This window comes from Meriones unguiculatus, chromosome 1 (genome assembly GCF_030254825.1).
Source record: "Meriones unguiculatus strain TT.TT164.6M chromosome 1, Bangor_MerUng_6.1, whole genome shotgun sequence".
NCBI classification, from domain to species: Eukaryota; Metazoa; Chordata; class Mammalia; order Rodentia; family Muridae; genus Meriones; species Meriones unguiculatus.
In genome coordinates, this window is record NC_083349.1 from 64,628,193 (window position 1) to 64,655,353 (window position 27,161).

The 27,161-nt window shown below is 39.0% G+C and overlaps 1 protein-coding gene across 6 annotated transcripts in view; it reads right to left on the reverse strand.

The window, feature by feature from the left end:
* Sorcs1 (sortilin related VPS10 domain containing receptor 1) overlaps positions 1-27,161 on the reverse strand; it is a 510,611-nt gene that overhangs the window by 182,349 nt on the left and 301,101 nt on the right. For all 6 annotated transcript variants that reach the window (XM_060390928.1, XM_021648752.2, XM_021648751.2 and 3 more), the window contains exon 4: positions 1,653-1,811. In XM_060390928.1, the coding sequence (XP_060246911.1) occupies positions 1,653-1,811 (159 nt within the window). The remainder of the gene's footprint in view (positions 1-1,652; positions 1,812-27,161) is intronic.

Here is a 27,161-nt window from a genome sequence, read left to right on the forward strand (position 1 = left end):
TGCCTACAGCCTTCCTGTGTCTTCAGGGAGAACTGCACACATTGAGACCAACCTAGACAGAGAAAGTCTTGGTGCTCTAGTTTTCTTTCTGGAAAAAAAAAAAAAAAAAAAAACCTGAGGAAGAATGTATTTATTAGGTTTCCACTTCCAGGTCACAATCCATCACTAAAGGAAGTCAAAGCAGGAAGCAGAGAGGAACATTGCCTGCTAGCTTACCTTTTGGCTCACTCACTGGCTCATGCTCAGCTAGCTTTCTTATAGGGATCAGGCCCACTCTACCCAAGGATGACAGTGTCCACAGTGGGACGGACTCCTCCACTTCAATCCACAATCATGAAAATCTCTCACAGACACAGGCCAGTGTAATCTGGGCCATACCTCAACCGAGCGTCTTTTTTCCTAGGTGACTCTACCTTGTGTCGAGTTGACAATCTAACTGGCACATTTAGTATCTCCTCCAGCTCACGAAAGCCCAACATTTCTTTACACACATGTAATGTCTCAACCGCATTTCTCTTAGGAAGATTCTGAGAACGACCTTGTTGAATGACTGCATAAAGGGCATTCCACTGTCTCACCTGTTTTCCCTTGAACTTTACTGGTTCGAGTTTCTCTCATGTTTGCCTATGTTTTTTATCTTTTTTTTCCTAGTTTAATTTCACTTGCCATACCTAACCTTACACGCTACATTACAGTGTAAGTTCCTTAAAGGCAAAGACAATTTCTTTATAAAGCGCATACACACTATGAATGGTAGAAAATGAATGAGCTCCAGTGTTACAGCTATGGGCATATGCGCAGAAATGAGCGCATGTGTGTGGTACAGCTTTAATGCTTTAGAGAGGCAGCCTACTTCTGCCATTCTGCCCCAAGGGAAGAAAATATGTAATACAGAAGTCTTAAGATGATACTGAACAGTCTTCTCACTTTTTAAAAGTTACCCTTTACCACTTTTAAACCTTAGTAAAATAGCTTCTCTTTGAGGGTCTAGGCAAATGAATAGGTCTTGAACCAAGCAAAATGATCATCTATGAACACTCATGAATCTGCCTCAGATTCCATGACAGACGGTGTCCCCTAAGTCCCTCAGCATCTATTATAATTCAGATGCTGAAGGCTAACTACATTCCATGAACTAGCAGCTTTCTCCCCGGGTGCTGTGGGACTTTAAGATGTCCTTAGGCTACCTCGCTCCTGAAGAGTCTGTGGTATTCTGGACGAGCCTGACTCTTATATTTGTGCCCAGGCTGACAGGGCAGAGTTTGCCTATGACTCACTATCCTGTACTAGCTCTCTAGAAGCCCAAAGCAAAGGTCACTCAGGATGAACTGGAACCCTCAGTGCTACGAATTAAGACAAATATCATTACATCGTAGGTGCATTAGTTCAGTATTTGATGCAAGGCTGAGCAGCGCCGCATCCAAGCCACATACTATCTCTCTACACTTTCTCTCTTGGTATCTCAACTTTCTTTTGCATGTTTTCTCATATTTTTACATAGTTACAGCAAGCAACCTGAGATGTTCTCATTGGCACTCAGGAAGCTACACAGGGAAAAAACAATCATTGAGATAAAACTCACAGGTGAGTAATCAGTGGCCTTTTTCCTGGCAGCGGTGTACCACCATGTGGAGCAGGGTAAGTGTGCTCACCTTTTGGTCTTGACTGTATGCCAGGATCCAGTCTTCTTGCTTCGGATGGAAGAGCAAACTCTGGATGTAAAAGTTCAGCCGGTACTTTTGATAGGTTGCCCCTTCGTCTGAGCTGATCAGTAAGCTGCTCTCAATCTCCGGGTCTGTGAGCAGCATAATCTGCAGGAAAGCCACAGAGACCAAGTCATGGTACATGGCACCAAACTATCATGTTGACACAAGAAGCTCAAAAGGCAGGGGGAGGGCGCTTAGCCAGAGAAGTACCTGCACTCTGCAGTGCTGACTCTCCTACCCCAGACAACACTGCAAAACCATTTGTACCATTTGACGATCGTGGAGAGGGAGAGAAAACCAGAAGATGGTACTCTCTCCCCCTGTATAGGACTCTTGGGCGAAACTGTGTTCTTTTTTTGACAAGTTATTCATTTTTTTAATAAATGAAAATTGTATTTGTTTATGTGCATCCATGCATGTGCTAGATCACATATGTGCAGTTCGATAGACAACTTGCAGGTTTGGTTCTTTCATTCTACCACATGGATCTGAGTATTGAACTCGAGATATAGGGCTTGGCAGTAGGCACATTGGCCTGCTTCCGCTTCCCCATGCTCCCAGCTACAAAGTTACTATGTCAACCTGAATCATTTCCTACTATCCCCTTAACCCTAGCTCTTCCTCATAATGTAACTTGGTCACACTCCATCTGGAGGAAATAAAAGTGCCACTCTGATTGCTATGTGTAGGAAAGGAAGACTTATGAGCATTCTTTTCATTCTGTTCACACTCCAGTTTCATACCAACAATATATTGTCACTCTGCCTTTAGCTTGAGTCTATGAGTGTTGTGTCAAAATGTGGGCCCATGAACTTTTTCTTGAGTATTAGTATGTAGATTTTAACTCCACTGTCATCTTTTTTCATTTTCTCATCTACTATATTATGCATTCATTTATTTTCTTCTTTCTATGTCCCTTTTATTACAACATAAGGTTTTTGAGAGTCAGTGCATACTTTTACTCACAAGTGTATTCTTAGTAGCTAGACTAAGCTTAGCCTGTATTATACACTCAACAAATGTCTGCCTGACGAGTGAATGAATGAATGAATGAAAAGGAAGGAGACAAGGAAGGGGGAAAGAAGGAGAAAAGGAGGAAGGGATGGGGTTTAAAAGCAATAATATAGACTTAGAAATACATTTAAAATAGTTTACAAAGATATGAATGCAAGCTCCATCGAAAACATAGCACGATGTACTGTTTCCATCCTTCACCCATGGGCTATAAATCTGTGGAAACTCATAGCTTCAGGTGCTTGTTTTGCAATCTCAGTGGGATGCCAACCCTTGGCTAGAACATTCCAAATAACCACAATCGAAGAAAGATGGATGAGCTGCCTTGGAACTGCTTGTTTTCTCTCAGTTTCTGCCTCTAGGAATATGTGATGAAGTGTCTCATTCCCTACTCTCTATAGGCCTCCTCGGCTCCATCACTGTGTGCCTGACATCTGCAGACAGCCTGCCTTAATGCACCCCATTGACTTTTCCCTACTGACTTATTAATTGCTGCTCTATTAATTGGTTCAGTATGAAAGATAGGCTCAATGTATGGGTATGTGATAAGAGATCATTGCAGCTTAGATTTAACAGTAGGCAAGGAAAGGAGGGAGGAAAAAGGAAGGAGGAGGAAGAGAAAGAAGAGGAAAGGGGAAGGGAAGGAGGACGAAAGAGACACAGACAGAGGGAATATATACAGTCATGCTATATAGGCGCAGTATACTAGGCAAACACAGAGCCCCTCCCAATTTGGAAGCTCTCGTCAGATTCTGCTTCTGTTATTCAGAAACTTAAGGTTCTTAAGTTCTTAAAATGAACTTAAGGTTCTTTGTCATTTTTCTAACTTCCTCTTCTTGAAGGAGACAAAAGGGTTGAGAGGACTGCTGTCATTGTCAGCTGCATTCCAGACAAGAGAAAAAGACAGGAAACATGAGGAACTGAATTGTCTCTCACATAGTGTGAAGTGCTGCCTGCTGTCCTAAATTCTGAAGAACTTATGAGTTTGTCTACCTCATGTTCACCAAACAGACAGCATCCCTGTTTGATGACTGACAGGGGGACGTATTTTGCTAAGAACAAACTCAAGTGGCTTCATTAAAATCTAGTGCATGCATTAAACAATAACATTTAGACGGTTCCTAAATGGACAGAAATATTTCCAGGTGATTCCATGTTTATTGGGACATAAAAAAGGCCATCAAATTTCAGAACACAAATATGTCATCAAATGATCATGCTGCCTTGTGTGCCTAAATACAATCAACAATAAAGTGTAACTACCTCTTATCCGGCTGCCAAAAAGTAGTTTTCATGATATTATAAAGAGGCCCTGCTTTATAGTCGTCAGTGGTCTCAAGCCAGTTGATGCTCCCCCACTTCTGATTTCCTTGTTCTCAGTTAACTAGAATGCAGTCTCTCTGCATTTCACAACCTGCTTCTCATGACATGTAAATAAAAGGAATCCAAATTAAGACCACACCATACCCCCCAATCAAAGCAATTTTAATTTATAGTTTAGTGAAAGTAGTTCAATATGCATGCATACCCTATATTCATCAGACTGTTTAAAATTATGTTGTAGCCTCTGGAACATTAGAAAGAGACTGAAATGTTTCCAATAATTTTTAACACGTGGATATTTGTTATCAGGTAAATAAAATTACTAGGGACTGGAGTTCTTGGTTTTGTGTCTACAAAATAAAAAATAAACAGATCAAACCCTCATCTTCTCCATGTGGTGTTCACTGGACACCTTATACATGGTAATTTACATGCTGTAAATCTTAGAAGGGTAGGTGTTCCTTTCCCCTGTAAGCCTAACAAGTCTGGACCACACAGGCTAGTTTCTACACAAATCTCCTCAGGACAAACAAGTTAGATCAGTATAGAGCTATCATTGTTTACCTATTTTTTTTTAAATCACTCTAACAACTTTTTACGTATATATTTGTCTTTTTTATTTTTGATCCATGTCACAACATGGTGACTGAATGTATTTGTATTTAAAATTACATCCTATGTAATTTTGCAGTGGGATTGAAAGCATAAAAGCCAGTGCACAATTTTGACACACAAAACCATGAACAATGTATTTTAATTCGTTAATCATAACCTTCAAATTAATTAGGCTGTAGCTAGTGTAGTGATTGGAATGTGGTACATCCTTAATGAGAAGCTACATGATTAAGGAAATCTTGTTATTTCAGTCCTGAATTCTTTCGTGATTTTTCCTCAAATGAACTGAGGTTTGTCTTCCTATTTTGTCAATTACAAAAAAAATAAGTAAAATAATAAATAATTAAATAATTTAGCAAGATCTACCCAGAAAAGTTTTAGCAGACATGGAGAAATACATAATAAATAATTCAGTCTTTTGGACATAGGCAATTTTGACAATCTGTAAATAAGTTATGTCTTCTCCAGGAAGAGATCCAAATGTAATTTTTTTTCAACATGGTTAAATTCAACCTAATGAACAATTTTTCAAAATATCAGATTTCATTCATTTCTCATTTTTACTTATTTATCTTATAGTTTATCTGTTAACAGCTTATTTCTTTATCTATCTAGATTCATTTATTTACATGGTGATGGTTGTGGTGGTGGTGGTAGTGGTGGTGATGTGTGTTTGTGCATGCCTAGAGGCCAAAGGACATCGTTGATTATCTTCATCTATTGTTCTCTACCTTATTTTCATCAGGCCATATCTTACATTGAACCTTGAGTTGAACAATTAGGTCAGCTGGGATGGCCTGCAAGACCCTGGGATCCCCATATCATCACCTTCCTGTGCTGTGACTGCAGTTGCACATGGCTGAATCCAGCTTTTAAGGTGGGTGCTAGGGATCTGAACTCAGATCCTCATGCCTGTGCAGCAAGCAATTTATCCACTCAGCAATCTTCCTCTTGTTTTTAACTAGGTCAAGATGGCTCTCTACCCTCCTCATGTGACTGTGAAGGAGTGACATTTTTCTGTCCTTAACCTTCATTCTGGGTAAGGAGATAACTAGCAGGTTTTCAAGACAACTTTGTAAAAGGCATAACTCCTATTTTTTCACACTCTCAAGAGTAGCTTTCTAGGAAATGGGGTCTGCTTGAGACAAAGCCATAGTAGTGAGCAACTAATGAACCCACAGATGAGGGGATGAATCGCTTAGCGTGCGCCTTCCATTGACCAAAGCACAGAGCTCCCTGCAGCCCTGGGAATTCATTCCTCCTCTGCTGCTCTGCTTGGACAGGAGCAAGGTGAAGAAGAGAGGAAGCGATTGCTTTGAACAGGAGTAATTACTCTCTGTTCAGATGGACTGCCGTGATTAGCACCCATTTTCCTATGCCTTGAGGGGCATGCAGACATGGCACTGACTGCATCTGTGGATGAATTGTTTTCCATAGGAAGTCAATAACCGAGCACATGCTTCTGCGATCCAGCTCTAAGCAATCATTCATCCACTTCAGAAGGAGGACGAAACTCTATTTGCTTTTCCTAGAGGTGACAAATGAACGTGAAATACAATTTATAGATTTCAAATACATCACTTCTCTCTTCTTTTGGTAGTATTCCTTCTGACAGCTTAGTGTAGTCAAAAATTGAATGTGGCCCAGCAAGATTGCTCATTGGGTAAAGGTGCTTTCCATTAAGCTTGACTACATGAGTTTGATCTTTGCATGGAAGAAGAATTGATTCTGAAAGATGCTCTCTGAACACGCTATGTGTTCAGCGGCATGTGTATGTCCATATGCACATATGTACAAATATAAAAAGTGTTATAAAATTAAATGCATCTGGACTCTTTGACTTGCTTGAGATGGCAGGCAACTTTAAAATCTTTCCAGGTATCTACTGCCATTCTTGTTGCCATAGAAATGATGCTATTATTTAGTTTTATAGTTTTCTCCTAGGTATGTTGCTTTGGAATTTGACCACCCCCCTTCTTAGATGAAAAGGGCTAAAGGGTGGATAGCACCACTTATGGGTAAACATGTTTTCATCATTTCTTTGATTTTAATGTAAAATGTGTTTTTTTATGTTATTCATATTATGTGAAATTCATGACGTGTTTGCTCCTTTGTTGTTTGTCATTCACAGGCTAGACTCAAGCAGTTGCTAATACTATTGCTTTGGGAAATGTCACTCTTGTCTTTCTCAAGACTTAGCTTTGCTCCAAACAGCCATATCACAGGTGCATAACAAATGGATTTTATAATGACCCAGAAAATGACTAAGTGATAAAGACAGCCAATGGACACTGTTTTGTTCAAGCACAAATATTTTTCTCTACAAATGAAACAAGAGGCCATTTGCGAGCCTGTGGCCTGGAAATTAAAAACAAATTAAGCAAAATGTAATCAGAGCAAGGAAGTAATTTGCTGACCAATGTGGGTGTAAAAACTGCCTATTCCCAGTGTGGGATAAACACCGTCCTCTCTCAAAGCTGAGGGTGAGGGCAGTAAATGTTTATCAATGGACAGCTCTTTGTAGGACAGAGTTCGTGAACGTTACCCCAGATTCCTAAACGACTGAAGGAAGAGAAATCATTAAAGCAGAAATAATAGCCAAAGAAAGGGAGGAAGGTGATTAAAGGACGAGAGTTTCGACCACATATACTCTGACAGAACTGAGTCTATAGAAAATGGAGGCAACACAGCCACTTGCCCTCCATCGTATTCTCTCAGCTCAGTGAAGCCTGCGTAATGCTCTGTCTTCATTTGTTAACACGACAGTGTGAGTCAGCGCTAGGGGATGAAGACAACCGTTGAAACAGGCCATCTACTTATGACCCGGGAAACTGCTTGAAAACTTTGGCATTGTATTCTGAAGTTTATTCTGGGTTTATTTTATCATCCTTTTACCTTTTAAATGAAATTTGAAGCTTTTAGGAAAAAAAAATTTCAAGTAGAACACAAGTTGAGTCCTCCTCGGGTGCCGTCACTGCTTCTCAGAAGACTCCCCGGTCTCACCGTGTGTAACAATAATGAGAATTTCTTCTATAAAAACTAATTTGGGAAACCTTACAGCATACTCAAGAGATATGTAAGTTCACCAGAAAGGACAAGATCTGGGTTATACACATGTGAAGATACTTCAAGGAAGAGAATTATAGGACATCCTAGCTTAGGTTCCATGAGATAACTGTGCACAATCCTCTCCCTCTAGGCAACTTAGAGAACCTGAATTCTAAAAGAGCATGTCACTGTGAGGCCCCCACTGTTGGGGATTCTGCTGGGCCTCCATTAAGAGGATGCACAGCCAGATATAGGCAGGGTAACGAGCAGTTAATCATGTGGGGCTTTCGTCCAGAGACATGCATGTGAAATTTTCCTCTGCCACATGTCTCTGTGGTGCTCTGAAAGTAAAGCTCTTTGAACATGTTGGGGCCTCCCTTTTCTCTATGAGGGCAGTGACAATAAGCAAGGTGGTATTTACTGAGCATGCCTTTTGTTGGGGTCACCATGCTACAACTGAAAAACAGTATTCCTGTCAGTTGTACTAAAAAGAACATGACTTAGGATAGGCCTTGTTATGTTCATTTGACAATAAGAAGATGAGGCTCAGAGCAATAAAGTACCTCACTCAAGGTCATACAACCAGTCAGCAGTAAAACAGCCTAAGGCATACACTGCTTTTACAAGTGTTAGCATTCACCAGATCACCTCATAATGAATAGTGACATTAGAACTATATGACCTGATTTAAAAAGAAAAAAAGGAAAGAAAGAAAAAGACAGACAGAAAGAAAACTAAAACATTGGTTGATTTCTAGAAAAGAGAGCAGGAAAAAGAAAATAAAGAAGAAAAGAAAGGGAAAAATAAGGGGAAAATATTTCCAAGTGGGACACATAGGCGACACCAAGAAAGTGAGTACATGGTTATAAAAACAATCACAAGGTGCTATACATTACATGGTATTACATCCAAAACAAGATATTCCTGAAAAAAGGTAACAGTATCTTCAATATAAAGCTAAATATCCAACCTTCATTCATGGCAGTGGCCTACCTCCTTTTCTTCTTATCTTTTAACCATGTATCCTTACACAAATGATTTTATGTTTTCTCATAAAATTAGTAAGAAAGAACAAGAGAAATATACTCACAAAAAATCTTTGATCAAATGAGTATAGAAAAGATAAGAAACACATCTCCACATACTGGCTCTAGAGAAGTAGATATTAAGCCAGTAAGAATGATTTTAGTGTAACTGGTTTCCTAATGGATGTATCCTATGTGTAACTACATCTGAAAATATAGTCTCGGTTTGTTGAAGACACAGATATCATTGGACAAAAACCACCAGGTAATATATAATATCAATTCATACAATCAGTCAAGATCGTATCATCTAGTTTACAAAATCTAAACACAATATTTTAAAGAAAAATGTACAATACCAATTCAGGGGGGATTTTATTACTGTTACCATAGGAATCAATTAAATATCTTGAAAATATTTGAGCTACCTTAAAATTTCCTGGATTGCCAATAATCTTTTTGTTCAGATGTAATCAAAACACAATTCCATGGTTGTTAAAACTCCTCTTTTAAATCCTCAGAGATGTATAATTGCCAAAAGGCTGCATCATTTAAAAAGGTTAGCTGCTCTCAGAGATAACCATGGTGATGGCAGAAACAAGCATTCATCTTTTTCGCTCATAAGGAAACGTTGCAAGGATTGATGTTCATATAATGATGAGAAATCTCTTTATCCCACTAGGAATGATAAAGGCAGGTGGAGGAGGGGAGAGCCAGGAAGAAAAGCTATCAGTATACTCTAACACTGAGTTAGATGGGAATAACACCATTTCTGGTAAGCTCTCAAGATGTGCGCTTGATTTTCGTTTGAGTAAATGTCAAGTTGAAAGTCAGGAAAATGAAAGAAGAAGCCCATGCTAATAAATCAGTCCTGGAAATCAGTCTGTAGAATGTACCCACATTCTTCATCCCTTCCTCCGGTTGCACCAATGTCCTGATAAGTGTGTTTTACTTTTAGTTATATTAATGCCCTATGGTAAACTGGCAGACATACCAGGGTATACTGGAGAAGATTAATGAGTGTTCAGCTGCATGAGGCCTTGCTAATATGTTGGGCTATTAAAGCTTTCCTGAAAAGACTGTGGAATCTATCAGGGGTTTCTCTCAGAGAGGATCTGAGGATTAGTGGAGTGAGACCCTTCTGCTGCTCCTCAGTAAGATGTGGCAAGGGTGAATCTCTCAGGAGTCAGAGCTTCCTGCTAACCAGGAGGTCCAGTTCATGTAAAATTATTCTTCCTTCCTTCAGTTATGTAATGACAGGCTTAATGGTCGTGTTGCTGAGTATAATCACGCATTTATCTGCTGTTTTTTTCATTCTCCTTTCTTCTTTTCCTTAGAGAAGCAGCCGGTGGCAACATAAAAGTGTTATCTGAAGAAGTTATGTTCTGTGATTGCATTTCCAAAGATATGTCTGTATCTTGGACTAATTTCATCTTTCAGAAGCAGCACAAATGGTGTAGACTGTTTAAAAAGAGAATACTGCTTTATAAAGCTATTGTTTTTAACATGGTTTCTCAGAGACGTGGTTTAAAAACAAGCACATTTTATTTTCTTATGATTCTATGGTTTAAGAATCTAGAAGGAGTCAAGCTAGGCAGTTAAGTTTCAGGTACACATGCTATTAGTATATGCTGATATCAGTGTTACTCCAGTTTCAATATGGTTTCTTCATACGGATAGTTAGAATTATTTAGTGGTTGGGGATCTTACCAACCTCAATAACTCTTCATGAAGCATTGGTGTGCAATTAAGCTATAAAACTTCCAATCTGGGGGCTGGAGAGATGGTTAAGAGCCCTGAATATTCTTCCAAAGGTCCTGAGTTCAATTCCCAGCAACCACATGGTGGCTTACAACCATCTATAATGAGATCTGACACCCTCTTCTGGCAAGGAGGCAGAAAATTGTATAAATAATACAAAAGACACTCACACAATGTATTAGACACAAGGCAAATAAGTCATATATTGTTCTGAGAATTTCTGTCTCACTCCTTGGGATGATTAACTTTTATCATCAACTCTACATGAGATAGAATCACTAGGAAAGGAAGTCTCAATGAGGAATAGACTCAGTTAGTTTAAGTTTGCCTGTAGGCTTATCTATGGAGGATTAACTTGATTTACCTTAACTGTGCTGGGAAGACCTGCTCCTTGTGGGCAACAACAGTCCTTACAAGAGATTTTCAACTGCGCAGGACTGGAGAAAGAAAACTGAACACCAGCATCCCTGCATGTCCTGATTACAGATGTGATCTGACCAATTCATTCCCTAAGCTCCTGCCACTTGATTTCCTTGCTAGGATGAAATGCAATTCAGAATAAACCCTTTCGTCAGTAAGTTGGTTTTGTTAGTATAGTTTTACCACAGATACAGGAAATGAAGCTAAAACATTCCTTTTGCATAACCATAAATACTATCAGTGAAGCAGGCTTCCATTTGTATGTTTTAGCGCTTAGTTCCCACTGATACTGTTTTAGGAGGTTATGAAACCTCTAAGGGTGTGGGTGGCTCTCAGGGCCCCAGGCTCTCTGTCCAGCTGCCCATGAACTTCACCATGACTTCCCCACTGTGGATTGTACCCTTCCAAAGAGTAACTTAACATAAACCTTTCTTTCCTTAAATTGTTTCTGTCAGGTACTTAGTCACGGTGACATAAAAGTAAATCATATACCAGTACTCTGATATTTATGGCCATAGAAAAGTTATCTGTTCATCCTGATGACAGGAAAATTTACTGGGCTTGGCTATCGCTCTGTTTGCAGAGTGATTTCCTACCTTATGCAGAGCACTAGGTTTAATCCCAGCAGCACCTAAAGAAGACGTGGTTATTTGAGTCTGTAATCCCAGCACTTGGGAATTGGAGGCATAAGGATCACGATTTGAAGGTAATCCAACTATATAGGGAGTTGGAGGCCAGCCTGGGCTACAAACAGACTGTGAAAACAAATTTAAGTGTTTAACTTTCCTTAAAACTCAAGACTGTGAGGCTACGTTTCAAGTAATTCCTTCTACTATTGTATGAGAGTGCTTTCTGGGACTACTCATGTGCTTGTGTGGCCATGAGACAGTTCTCTCTACTTCTGCTCAAACATTCTTTCCCTGTTCTCAACCTTCCCACAGTGTAGCCGCTTCCCACAAGCTTCAAACACTTTTCGACCTTCCATCCAGGCACTTGCTCTAAGGAGATATTTTAATAAAAGAATGTTTTTATTTACTTTCAAAGAGGCATTAGTCTTAACAGCAATTTATAGTGTTATAAAATCATATCATACAAAATATTATGATCAACAAAATGAATCCTCCTTGAGGAAAATCATGGAGCATCTAATGCTTGTTAAGAATGTCTGTACCGAGGATCTGGCTTGCTTCCATGTATGTGGACCTATCTGCATTGCCCCCGTGGCACGCCTGGGTTGGCTACCCAGAGGCTATTTAAGCTGTGGGCTGGCTTTCCCCAGGGTCCGAGGATTGTTCAAGGTTCCTGAATAAACTGCATTGAAAAAAAAAAAAAAAAAGAATGTCTGTACCAAAATGTCAAAGTTTTGTCTTATGATTTCACCTATTTGATCTTAGTATGTTCGAAAATGAACAAGAATCAGCATCCCATAAATTTAAAAAAATCACTCAGAAAAAAGAAAACATCACTATAAAAATGATCATTAATATTCTTAATGTTTGATTTTTTCATATTTTTGTTTCTATTCATACATAATATTGCAAACATTTTACAGGTTATTAAGTATTATCTTGTATCATCTTAAAGGGCTACATAGGATTTGATTTAACAAATGTGCAACTATGCAATTAACAATTACTTTTAATAGATTTTTCTGATGATCACTCATATAATATTACGACAGTATAGATTAATATTTTTATACATAAATTATTACTTTTTCAAGTTATGGAAGTAGCATGAACATATAAAACAGTATGAATTTTTAAACAACTTTGAGATATATTATTTAATTATTTATATGAAGGAAAGAAATTACAAATGTATAAGTTTTTATCAAGAACTTTAAGATATGCACCCTGAGGTTTTATCTCTCCTGAAATGATGCTCCTAGGTGAGTGCTGGAAGCCTCACACTTAGTGTGCATACATTGGTTTCATTCATGTTAGAAAAAGCTTTATCTTCCTTTTTGTTTCTTTTCATGTTTTGATCATTTTCTTATTAGCTCTCAAATACAGTCACCTGACGGTGTGGTAGTTTGAATGAAAATGGTCCTATAGGCCCATAGGAAGTGTAGGTGTAACCATGTTAGAGGAAGTATGTCTTAAGGGGGAGGCAGGTAGTGGGTGAGAGAAGAGCCAGCTTTGAGGCTTCAGAAGCTCAAGTCAGGCCCAGTGAATCACATTCCCTTCCTGACACCTGCAGATCAAGATGTAGAACTCTCAGCCCCTCTCCAGCACCACATCTGCAAGCCACCTTCAATTAAATGCTTTTCATTGTAAGAGTTGCCATGGTCGTGGTGACCCTTCACAGCAATAGAAGCCCCAAGACAAATAGGTTGCCAGTTCATATTCTGTCTCTAGTTAAAATTATAGGAATTGTTTTTTTTTTTTTTCTCACTTGTACTGGTGCTTATGTACAGTTTGTATTTTCAGTTACACTTTGGAGTAACAGGCCATAAAGTAATGTTCCGTATCTATTATTCCCATGTACACACAGAAGACCCCAGTGCCTACTTCAAGCTAGAAACACTGAAAAGACTAGAAATTCTCATGTGCACTTCAGAGGCTGTGGCTGAGAAAAGCAGCCATAGCAAAACACATTCTGTCCACTATTTACTACATCATCAATTCACAAACATTTGTTTTCATCTATTTATTATTAATTATAAGATGTTAAAAGTGGTTCACTGCATAAGAAGCTCAAATTTGTTAAACTGGCATTTAAGAAGATTCTACACCATATGGCTTTTTATTTTTTCAGTTAAGCATTGCATAGCCCTTTACAAACATTAATGAGGATGCTCCATGTGGAAATGGAAGTAAACCTCAAGAGAGTGAATTTAGGTACAGGAGTGCCATCATTCCTCTATGAAAACTACAGGACATCTTTGTTATCCAGGGCTCACACTGAGTACCCTAATTTCCACAACACACTGTAAGAAGGTCTCTTGCCAAATGATCATGGGGTTAGCATGGTCACCAGGCAATTCTTTTACATTATTAAGAATCACCAAAGTACATATAAAAAAGACATTCATTCACATATAGATTTTGGATTTATTTCATAAATGCTAGACTAAAGGAATCCTTATCTGCTTTACCTACAAAATGCTTTAAAATATTTAGAATCCATTTTTTTTTAAGAAAAAGACAAACAAGACTTTTGGAGTGTAGATATTTTGGGGAGAAAGTTTTTATTTCTTGTAGAATGTAGACATGTTTGCCATTCAACTGATCATTTCTTCCGTTTTACCCCAGTTTACTGCACTCATCTTTAGCATCAAGTGGCAGTCCTCATGCTAAACTGACAGACCTCAGAGAGTGAAGGAGACACCGTAATTGACAACTGGTGCACAGGCACTGACATGGAGACAACAAATGCTACCAACAAAATGTTTATAGTTACAAATATTGACATTCGAGTTTTATAGAACACACAAAAAAGCTTTTCTTGCTGTAAGATGAGACAGAGCATGACTATCTGAAATTACAATGAGCTTTGGAAGTGTGTGTGTGTGTGTGTGTGTGTGTGTGTGTGTGTGTGTGTTTGATGTGGGGATGAGAGAAATGACAGAGGATTGATATGGGGAAGGCCTGAGATGCATGTATACATTGCATGTGGAGGTAAAAAGTTCCTCAGTATGGCAAAGGCAAGACAAAGCAGTTTTTTGCCAAATTCAAAAAATTTTTCTAACCCTGCAAAATAACTTAGACATGAATGACTGAAGAAACCATTTATTCCAATCTATAGATGTATACTCATGCTTTTTCACATCTATATTTGCTATAAGATAGAGAAAGAGAGAGTTACAGATATAGCTAACCTCTTCTTATAGTCAAGACTGGGTAGTCAGTGGTCAAGAGTAGATGCAGAGACCAACATTTAAATCACTGGGCAATCTCTTCTTCAATTTGTATGCTCAGCTGCATTTTTGTCTTTTTCTTTATATGAAAAGCCTGTGCTCAGGGAATCCTTGGTTAATTGGCTCAGATGAACTTACCAGTAAAGTCAAGTTATTTATTTATTTTTTGGTTGAAATGTATATGTAACCTAACATTGCCAATGTAACTGAATTCTTCTTCTGCCCAGTCATGTGACCTTTAGAAAGCATTCATCATGCAATCATTTATTTATCTGTAGGCAACTATGAAATGATAACAATGTCAACTCATAAACTAAGCTTTGTTGTTATTCAATGGAGCCAAAACAAGACACACAGACAGCATTTTCTAAGTGTCATGATTCATTTTTAACACCACAGATGATTAATTGTTCTATAGATGTCAGCAACACAGAAATAAAGGGGAAAATAAGTCCCTGGTTAAACCTCTCTTAAAGCTATTCTGAAGCAAGAAGGAAATATTTGTACTCAGAGGAGGATCTATTTTTTCACATGGAGATTTTTGAGAGCTAACATTCTGAGGAACAAACTTCGAAGATTAAGTCAAATACTTATTTCTGGCTCAACATGTTTTTAAGTAACTCTTAACACTGGATCTAGAATTTGCAGCTATAGATCAGATAAGTGTTTCCAATTTGATCTGTGAGAACTAAATGTGGCACCAGAACAGACCAGGCGATGTGGTGTTAGTGGCTGTAGGGGTGATGAGAAGCCCTGATGCTAATGGTCCCACCTGTGTGGAGAGACAAGATATGTTCATCATTGTGAGCCCTTATAACCACTGCCATTATCTGTGGGTCCTGGGGGTGGAAGTGGAGAAAGGCGTTTGCTATATTTGTTAAAGTTTTCTGACAAGATTAAAATAAGAAAGTGGGCTGCAACACCAGTATTTATGAAGTAGTCTAAATGGAAATGCGGAAAAAGGTTTGTCAAACTCCTTAGAGGTAGTGAGGGAGGGCAGAGTTCAGTGGTCAATGGAATTCATATAATGTCCAAGAGCCCAATTTATCAGTTTAAAATTCTACCTTTATGCAAAGATAGTTGACACTGTCCCTCTCAGTTCAAACACTGGATGAATTGTTTCTAGGTTTAAAGATATACACAGGTTATGGAAAATCACACTTCAGTATATCGTATCTCATGTACCAATCTCACAGAAGTCATTCTTTGCCATCATGTAGCATGGTAGCTTTTGGATGCTATATTCTGTTTCTATTTAGCAATGTATAAAATGACAGCTTGCTATTTAGTAGAAGTCTGTGGTGTTTCTTGGTGGGAAGAGCAGAATTTCTTCATTTACATGTTGACAATTCAGATTTCCTGAAGACTAGGCAAGCCAGTGACATGGGCAGTACAGACAATGGCTATGGAAAGTGAGAGTTTCCAAACTATGGAAACTTGAAGCTGTTTTGAAATCCACAATCACAACTTTCATGATGTAGCTGTTCTTGACACCCAGTGCTTCTCACCAGTCCCTCTATCAAATTTGTATTTCCCTGAAGGTAAGTCTGTTAGCACTGCACTGGACTCTAGGACTCTTCCAATCAAGGCTCAATTGCCAATGGCATCTCTAAGATTATATTTACTCCTTTGAGCTAAAACATAAAGGTCACATTATTAAAGCTAAGCCTTGAAGCTAAATATCTTTTATGATGTGATTATGTTTTTGTTTAAATTCCATGTGTGGGATATGAGGCTGCTTCAGATTGTGCATAGTAGCTATCATCTGTCTCATACTCTAGAAGGTGTATGAATTTGCCAGCTGAAGATAGTTTACGTTTGAAATTCTGAGAACACTTGAGAGGGTATAAAAATGCCAGAGCTCTGAGAGAATGGCAGCGGCTGCTGCTGTCCCTGCTGCTGCTGCTGCTGTCCCTGCTGCTACTTTTGCTGTTTGCTGGATTGCTGGTTGGAGATATCCTGATGATGAAGATTAGACTTGCCCCCAAAAAACTTGATGCCCCTAATCAGCAGGAAGAGATCTATACCCCCTTTGCCCTCTGTCTTTCTCTCCTACCTAGTGTTGGGACCTTGCAAGGCATTGGGATGGGAAAAGGTAGTATGTAAAAGAACCTAATAAAGTAACCCAGAAGTACTGGTACAGGAAGATTGTGAAGGGAGGAAAAGGGAGTGTTTGAAATAGAAAATTTATATAAAACGGATCAAAATTAAATCAAATTTGTCTTATCCATAGTTAAACTAGAGTTTTCACTTCAAAACCAAGAATAAATTTTACCTAGAAGTAGCAGCCTTCTCAGCGAGGTTAAAAACCACTTTTTACATTGACCACCCTAACTTTAGGAGATGCAGTCAGAGTATCTACCAGGGAGAAAATGCAGTTTTGCTCCGAAGCCCTTTGAATGACTTACACATCTTAAAATTCATAGACAAAGGAAAGTAACCTAAACATCCATCCACCAACCCCTGCATACCATTTGAATAACAGATATCTTTCCCCACTGAGACTGGTTGACTAGCCTGTCTACTGACATGAAGCTGCTAATTTGTGCTAGTTAACTTGACCTCACAAGTACCACCTCTCTCTTCAGGTCAGCATCTCAGCCTCTACTCCCCTGCAATTTCCCTGAAAAACAAAACAAAATGGCACAGCTTTTCTTCCCCCACCTAAGGTCCAAACACAATCCTTTTCCCATTTGGTATCTTCATGAGAATTTTTTTTTGATTGTGCCAGAATATATGAAAAATGGGTTAGGAACAAAAAGCCAGGTGCACCCATAAATTATTAAATATGCAAAACAAATCTCCTCTGTGACAATGGGATAAAACGTCAATCCAAATCCTACCCAGCTTCATCTCTGCTATGTGTCTACACTTACCTAGACAGCAGGCTGATTTGCTTACACCATTTTTGACCCACACAAATTTCCTCTACGAACTGATGGCTTTCTCAGGCTAGAGCTCAACTTGTACAAGCTGGGTATACAGGAGCCATCACATCCCCGGAGTAGCACAGGCTAGAGAAAACAAAGCTGACTCAAAGTCGTCCAGTAGAAAGGTTTTTAAAAGAACAGTGGGTAACCTGGACTGAGAAGTAAAGCTATCTGTACTTGACCTCTTTGAGATGTGAGGAGGCATTCCATAATGATACCAGGGGCACTGCTTTTGTTCAACTTATGTCCTACCAAAAGGTCTAGTAATCTGTATGGGGAGGGGGAGAGGAAGAGGGAGAGAGAGGGGGAAAGAGGGAGGGAGAGAGAGACAGAGAGAGAGAGAAAGAGAATGAGCATGTATGTGTCACAGCAGACGTGTGGAGGCCAGAATACAACTTGCAAATGTTAGTTCTTTCCTTCCAAGGTGAATTCCTGAGACTGAACTCCCCTCGGGATTCTTAAAATCAAGAATTTCCCTGCGTGGGAAGGCAGAACTGCTGTACACAGTTCACAGATGCAGCATGTGTGGCTAAAGGATCAAGCAGAACTCATTGCCGACTCAGAATCGCTCACTGTCCTACTTGGCTGCAATTGAGAGGTGGGCTTCTGCTTCCAGTACAGCAATGCAACAGCCCACGTTGCCTCCTTTGCAATTGCAGATTGTGTTGCTTGGGGTTGGCCCACAGCTGGTGGTGTCTTCTAATGCTTTAGTGCTATACTTACTAGGCGATTCCACAACTGAGACTCCCTCCTCAGCTGACTTTAGGTTGACAGTTACCATTCCCCACCACACACACGTAAAATAGATTTGCATGGTTTGAAAGTTCTGGCTCTAAAATAATCAAAAATAAAGTGCCTCTTTGATGTAGATGATTCCAAATAATGGATCTTATCTTTCACCCAAGGATGATATTCTGGCTTCTGTTTCAAGAGAGTAGGAGAATTCTTTTCACCCGATCACAGGTGATGGTTTTTACTGTCTGCAGCATAATATGAAACCAAACTAGGGGACAGGCCTTGGACCTACAAACCCATTCAGTAGAGCAGAAACAGCCAGCTTCAGGATTTAATAGGGGAAACCTAACCAATGGACTAATAGATCAAACTGATGGTTCTATGATGAATAGAGTTTTATACTATTTTATCAGTTCTTTGATAATTACATACCTACACACAGTGTATTTTGATCATATTCATGATATCAAAACCTTTCCTCTAAGAAGTATATTTTATACCATAAGGAAACACATGTTCATTTAGAGACTAAAGAACAGTGGGGAGAGATACAAAACAGAGCACCCAAGTCCTATTTATTAGAGCTAGTTTTTAACCCAAAGCCATTTTTCCCAGAGGTACACACAAAAGCATGCACAGTACTCTTATGGCTTGTTACTCTTTTTCAGATCACAGTACTCTTTACATCTGAATGATTAGATTGTATGTTTCTGGCATGGATGAAGGTGGTTAGAATCCAGTCTGTTCTAGGTCTTGATGCTGCTCCTAAGTGTCTCCCATCTATCAACCCTTAGGTCTTTTTATACCAATGGAACGTCTTGTCCTCTCTCTAGACTGTATATAGTTTATTGACTGAGGTGAAGGATGCAGGCAGAGAACGATCTCTAAACTTATAAGCAGCTGATAAGAAAAAAAAAAAAAAGGTTCCGAATGCAGTGCAAAGGGATGGCATAAGATAGATTACCATGAGATAGATGAGGAGATCTTCTCGGCTCCCAATATAGGCTTGCAGCAAAGCATTGCTGGAGAAAGTTTCCTATTACAGTTAGTTTCTACAAGGACATTTTTCATATCAAGATCTCCAAACATCTACAATACAGATGACTCCTAGTAATGAAAATGGCAGGTAACCATTTAACAATCAGCTTATCTTACAAGCTAAATGTGAATTGGATGTGGGGCTAATTTGTGGAGATAGCATCAAAAATAAAAATAAAAAAAAAAGAAAAGAAAATCACTTTGAAACCTTGGTATTGAACAAGACAAAGGGAATATACACTAATGGATGGAAAAGAAAGAGGAAAAGGAGGTGGGTAATAATTGTTACATTGAAGAAAGTTTTATTTAAAAAGTGGAGGTAGTGTCCTTGGGGAATAATTTGGCTATTTTCTCTATCTACTTTAGTTTGAAAATATAATTAACAACTGTGAATAGAAATAATTAATCTCTTGCTCTTGGGGAAAATTTAAAGTGAAATGCTATTTGTCAGAAGAGACAATAAGGGATTATGTTTTGAAATTCAGACATCTGTAAATATTCCTTATGAAGGAGAAAGTTCTAGGTCAATGATAGGGATGTGGTTGCCATGCTTCCTAAATTTCTGTCATAACAAGAAATAGAAGATAAACAAGCTACTCCATCATTAATCTGTGGTCATAAAATATCCACAAAATCCATCACATTACTCGGAAATTTAGAGCCGAGTAAAGTTATTCACATATCCATTCAGTAGACTCTAAGTTTAAACCAACACGTCAAAAACCCGACTAGAACATCTCAAACTCTCTACATATTTAGAGAGTTAATCATGGGAAAGATGGTGGGTTATTATTTATTTATCTATCTATCTATTTATTTATTTATTTATTTGTAGTAACTGAGAGACAATGTATGAATGTGGGATGCAGATTTCCCTTATCCCTTAGCTCTTTGACCAGAAAATTAACTAAATACAGTTAATTTATGATTTTTCCTTAATCTCATATTCTCAGACTTTAAAAATGCTTGGACTTATCATGTTCCATCAACCCCTTGGTTCTAATCCTGTGTCTTTTATTATAAAGAGGTATTTATGTTTTACCCATGAGTGAAGTAGACCTGGTGCTTCCACTAAAAAGTAGTTTTACGTTCTACTCTCTCTCACACAATCACCTGGTATGAAATGTACCCTCTCCTCTGACAGTACGTGTTTACCAAGCCTGTAAACACTTGCACTCTCTGCATCCCTGCCCCCTCCCTGGCTATTGAGAATGAAGTATTGATCAAGTCCTTTCTCTTCCCTGCCCTCATGCTGTCTGTCCCAGCTTCCCCTTCCACAGTCCCTCTAAGATGCAGAGAGCTAGTCCTGGAAAAGCTGTTTTCTGACTAGTGAATTTCCCTCAACACCTGCTCAACACCAGGCTGTGGAGCACCAGGTTCATCTGCAGCTGCATAGCCACCTGCTCTGCTATTGCAGGTAGTGACTGTAAAGAAAGACTTTAATAGCTTTGGCTTTGCACCCTGCTCTGGCACCTGCTGTGATGCAAGGGTAGTGTTGCTAGCCTGGGCAGTGCCTCTCATGCCTTCCTGGAAGCAGAAACACTGTTCAGAAGCAGGTTCCTGTCTCCACAGGAATCTCTGTGCGTCCTCACTCTGTTGTAATCAGGCCCACTAGTAGGCATTCCTCCCCTGTGGGTGCTAGCCAGGATGTGAATAACAAACTTTTTCTATAAGTGTTTTCCAATAGTTAGGAAACTATAGAGAAGACGTAGCATGTCTCTCATTTTAAAATATTGCCTCATATGTTGAAAAGATTCAATAGATTCTTGCTAAATTATTTAACTAGTGTGGACTAGAACTGAGGGCCCTGGTATGGGGCCATAGAGCACTGACAAAGACTGTTCAACAGTCTAAATATATTTTCAAGATATTAATAGCTATCTGACTTGCCCCTTTAGATATACTTTGTAGATACACTTTTTTGTCTCTTCATCCATACTTCAGAGGGAAAAGCAAAGTCACACTGTCCCTTGTCTTACAGCAGGGACAAGGTGTGACTTTAGGACATATTCATTCTTCAAGAAAAAACTTATGACTAAGAGATGAGCATTGTGCAAGCATGACCTGAGTCCAATTCCCAGAATCCTGCTAAGGTGGTTTAAGAGAATTGATTCTACATTGTTGTCCTCTGATCTCCATATGTACTCTATGGCTAGTGAGCTCACATACGTTGTGCACATGCTAATATTAACTAATGAAGAAACATAAAAAGTGCTTACCCAACCTAGAAACAAGACTCATGACATTAACTTTAGAAATAACAAGGGGCATGAAAGCAGGCACAGTAACAAGGTGCCATTTTCTCTTTTCCTAGGACATAGTAAGAAGCTTTATTCTGAAGATCCAAACAGAGTTTCTAGTGAGGAAGCTGCTCTAGTGAAATGCTAGCGTGGAGATCAGAGTCAACCAAGTGAGGGTTTCAGTCATCTGACAACAGATGCTCAGCAAATGCCACCATCTGTAGGCAAAGAGGCAGAGGAAGTTCACGTGTTTGGTAAGAAGAAAGCTTCTTGGAAGAGTGATGCTGCAGGTTCCACGCAAAGTTCTACTTCACAGGCCAACAGAAACCTTTCATTGTCATCAGAGGCCAAATTAAACTACAAATTTGTCCCATTAAAACCCTAATAATGTAGCTATATAAAGTACTTAGTCAAGGATAAATTCAACCCCACAAATAAAAAAAATGAAAATTACTTAGCCATAAAATGCTAAAAACATCTTAAATTCATTCAACAAAAGAAATATATAGTTACATATCATCATCTATAACAACTCCTACAAGAGACTAGTATTTCAAATTTATATATCTCAAAGAAATATCAAATATAGAAATATATAATGAGAAAATATGAATATAATTTAAAGAATTAAAAAAGTAAATGATGTTTCAGTTACTTAAGAAATCTAATTATAACACAGAAATCCCCAAACATTACATATACACTGAGCAATACTAAAGTCTATACATGTCATTGTGTGTGTATCTGTGTGTCTTTCTGTGTGTATCTGTGTGCATGTGATGAGAGTGAGAGAGACATGTGGTTTGTGCAAATTCACACCTGTGCTCTCCCCCCCCCCACATACATACACAAACATGTGGAGGTTAGAGGGAGACATTAAGTGTCACATTCCTCTGAGATAAGTTCCCCACTGAATCTGGAAATCTGCAGGTGGCCAGCAATCCCAGGCTGTTCTCCTGTCTCTGCATGGCACAGCACAGACATTTCAATCACACGGTTACCCCAGGATTTTGGGGTTTGTATGTGGATGTTGAAGATTTTAATGTAGGTCCTTGCCCACTGAATGCTCTTACCCACTTAGCCATTATTCTAGTCCCAAATATACTGATTGTTTAGTGAACATGTATTGTAATAGGTCCTCGCATAGAAATGTACTGAGAGAAGAAGCAGTGAAGAAGACTCATCTTTCAGGGATGATGACCTACTATGTGGGCAATAGTGCATTTATAAAATGTTATTCATTTATATACACACCAGTATACCAACTACTGGTTATTTCATCATTTTGACCTTTCAAGGATATGCTAATATTACATGCACACTAAGAACATGAGAAATGGAATTGCAAAACTATATGATTCAATTGTGATTATGATTCAATTGTCTGAACCTATAAAGCCTTCCTAATAAACTGTATCACTCTCCAAGCCTTCCAAAGAAGATGAAAAGATACTTTAATCTCAATTTACAAATCTAAAATCATTCACTGTGCTAAGTTGCTAATAGACATTATAGCTCCAAATTAAACTAAAGGGGTATTTAAAGATAACAAATCAAGTGGTTAGATTCAAAGATGTTTTCAAACAGTCATTAGACAGATCGCCTGATAAGAGTGATCAGGGACTAGCTAGGAAGATTTGAAAGGATTAACTGACTAAGAGGTAGCTTGGCTTGGATTCTACTGCCTTCAGGCTGCTGTGCAGAAAGAGAACAGCTGCAAATTACTACTTAGTTTTACAAAGTAAAGGTCAAGGAAAGAGAGCGAATTGCAGTAGACATCAAAGGAACTAGAATATGTTAAGTAGAAAGGACCCCATGGCACTTATATGTGATCTTAAGGTTATTACCCATTTAACTCATTTAAAAAGATCCTAATATGCTAAGAAAATAATTCTCACATTCCAGGAAGACGTGACAAGTTGCCTAAAGGCACTCAGTCTCTGGACTGGTTTGGCATTTGTAGGCTCAATCCTGAGTCAAGCTTAGTGGGCAAATAGTGATACAGGTCCAGGTACCATGTGGGTATGACATTTATTACTTCTAGTTGTTTACCTATGTATTACAATAATCTAAAGGAAACAAAAAAAAAAAAAAAAAGGAAAGATGGAGAGCTTGATGGAAAATTTGTAACACTGGGTGTTAAGAATAATGTAAAAGCTACAAATTAGACACCAATCACAGTATGTTAGGACTAAAGTCGGGTACGAAACAAGCAATTACACATGTGTAATGGGTAGCTGGGAAAATAGTTTCCTCTATCTTTGGTTTATTTCAACACTGTCACTCACTTTTTTTAATTTATTTTATTTTATTTTTCCTTATTAATTACACGTTACTCACTTTGTATCCCCTGTGGTTCCTTCCCACCTCCCATCCCAATCCCTCCCTTCCTCCACCCTCTGCATGCATGCCCCTCCCCAAGTCCACTGATAGGGGAAGACTTCTTTTCCTTCCTTCTGATCCTAGTCAATTAGGTCTCCTCAGGAGTGGCTGTCTTGTCCTCTTCTGTGGCCTGGTAATGCTGCTTCCCCCTCAGGGGGAGGTAATTAAAGGCAGGCCAATCAGTTCATGTTGGAGACAGTCCCTGTTCCCATTACTATGGAACCCACTTGGATACTGAAGTGCCATGGGCTACATCTGTGCAGGGATCTTAGGTTATCTCCATGCATAGTCCTTGGTTGGAATAGCAGTCTCAGGAAAGACTCCTGTGCTCAGATTTTTTGGTTCTGTTGCTCTCCTTATGGAGTTCCTGTCCTCTCCAGATCTTACAGTTTCCCACTTCTTTCCTAAGATTCCCTGCACTTTTTTTATCAGGCTATAATTGATAAAACAAAAGACTTTTTGTTTTAATTTGCATAGTCTTCAATAGACTATCAATACAGGCATCTGAAGAACATACCCGTTCACCATTCTTCTCTGACTATCTCGAGGATACTCAACTAGCTGTTCTTTTTGCATTTCTTTTTTCTATTTAGGTCACTCTCTGTTGTCCTGCAATATGGGTAAACAGTAGCATAAAAAAGATTTTGCTAGGATAGCAGTCTCCTTTGAAGAAAGGGAGGAGGAATGAGAGGGGCAGGCCAGGGGAATGCCATCAGTTTGGAGCATGCAGACTGCAGATAAAGAACTTTCTCCTCCTGATGTTCCTGTCTGGAGGGAGACCATGCAGCAGCAGTGAATGCTAAGCTCCCTTCTTTGGAAAATGTGAGCTCCAGCTTTAATGGCACTTAGACCTGATACAATAAACAGTTTCATTGACTAAGCACTGTGATTCTGGGTTACATCTCTCCTCCAAGAGCCCCAAGGTCCTATTGCTTGTTCCTCCCTTTTCAGCTCAGATGTTGAGTTTGCAGATCCCTGTAAGAAAAGTGATTTCTCCTGGCTGGTGATTTTTGGCTGTGGTTTTGCAGGCTTTTCACTGAGATATAAAACAGAGGTCCTGACCACTCGGAGTCATTATGGCTCCCTGGAAACTTTCTGCAAGGGTAGTGATATTAACGGCAATTGCCCTGGCTGGATTCCATTCCTAGTAATTGCATTCCACCAGGCAGTTTGTAACAAAAGCCTCTTTCCATGCAGCCTTCTTCAGAATGTCCGCCAGTAATACACTGACTGGCAGCAGAGTCCCAGCTCCTTTTGGGTCAAAACAGTTTCTGCAGTGAAGGCATTTGGAGAATACAGTGAATCTCGACTGCCACAGTCTACTCTGTCATCTGGAAGCTTCTCCATTGGTTTGTAAAATCAACGCATTTTTCAGTCTTCCTAATTTGAGAGGCAGCCTAACTTCTCTTCCAGGATCCTTCAAATTCCTGGAGTAAATCACATTCTCTCAAAGCTTTCCCTATATGCAGTTAATGTAATTTTAAGTACTAAAATAAACTCAATAAGTGCACATGATATTCTGTCGGTGTGTCTGTGATTTCTTGGTCCCTGTACCCATGCACAGAGCTAATACGATATGCATTATCACGCATATTCATGAATAAAAATAAAGCACGGCACCCAAAGCTGTATGATTTTCCGTATGTATCAGACTAGGGCATAGTTTAGGTAAAGTGATTAGATGTTTTATGTTGGCTGAGGTAGGAATTAAAATGAGACAAGAATGTTGCTTTATCTCAGTTGCAAATCTCTGTTCTCATTTTTTAATTCCCTTTGCTATATGGGTGGCAATTTCCAAATACATTTTTGGAGAAACAACTTCAAAACAATGACTACAAGGAATCTGCTAGCTGCTGTATTATTTTCTGCATTTTCATGTATTTAAAAACATCTTAACCAATGTCTTTTTAGGTAATATATAAGAACATAGCCTCCTTCTCCAAGCATGCTGGCAAACCAAGGCATCAGTTGAGCTAGCACCCTAGCCCTTACCCAGATTTTTCAAATAGTGAATTGTCTTTTCATAGGTAATTGCCTTTTCCTGTTTTAATAATAATGAGAGACACACAATGTCTGCATTTTTCCGTTTTTTCAGATGGCATGAGTTATAGATCCCAGAAGTGTTTCTGAAGTGAAACAACCTACTAAGCAATGGAGAAAAAAAACAAAACAAAACACAAGTCTCTTCAAATATCCCTCCATGCTTAAAGTTTGCAGCATAGACTCTTTAGTCCAACTTACCTAACATAAGGCCTTTGTCCCCAGCAGTAGCAATTCTTTTCCTCTAATAACAAGTTTTAAGCTAGGTTCTGTGGGAAAAAAATTATCCTTCTTGGTAGTTGTGTTATGAATGTTCTTCAAAAGACATACCAGAATAACTATCCAGTTTAATTTTAAGTTCAGAAAAGCAAACTTTTGTACTAGCAAAAATCTACCAGTATTCTACACAGTACACTCGCTGTTTTAGTCATGATATTTTGCCCCAACAGGACAGAAATTTGAAAGCCTCTACAACAGCAGAAGTTAGGCTTGATTTGATATTAGGAAGCCTTAAAAGAGCGTGCTGATTTTGCACATAGGTGGAGAAGTTTGCAGGTGTCAAGGCAGTCTATGGTGATATAGACTCACTGCATTTGCCAAATGACTTCACTTTCTTTTGACCCCAAAGTATATGTATATACAGTTGTATATGTTGTTTTATTTGGTGGCATAATCCCTGCCATGACGTCTTCTCCACAGTTCAGAGAAGCACATCTTCCAGCTCCTGCAGTAGGAACACTGTCCAGGATCTACACGGAGGGACAGCATCTCAACAAACCTTCCCACTTTGCCCCAAGGCAGGGAGGAGGACTTTGCCTTTTTTCTCAATTCATTCAGCCCTCTTTCTTTCCCAAATAACATTGTTCCTATGACTTTTGGTCTGTTTGTTGCAAAAATTTAAAGCTAAGACAAAGGACAAATAATGAAGTGAAAAGGATAGCGAATTTGTTCAGAGAAGAGCTGAAAGGGTCTCAAAGGAGTTGTCCAGTTTACTGCCAGCTGTCAAGAAAACAAGATGTGAC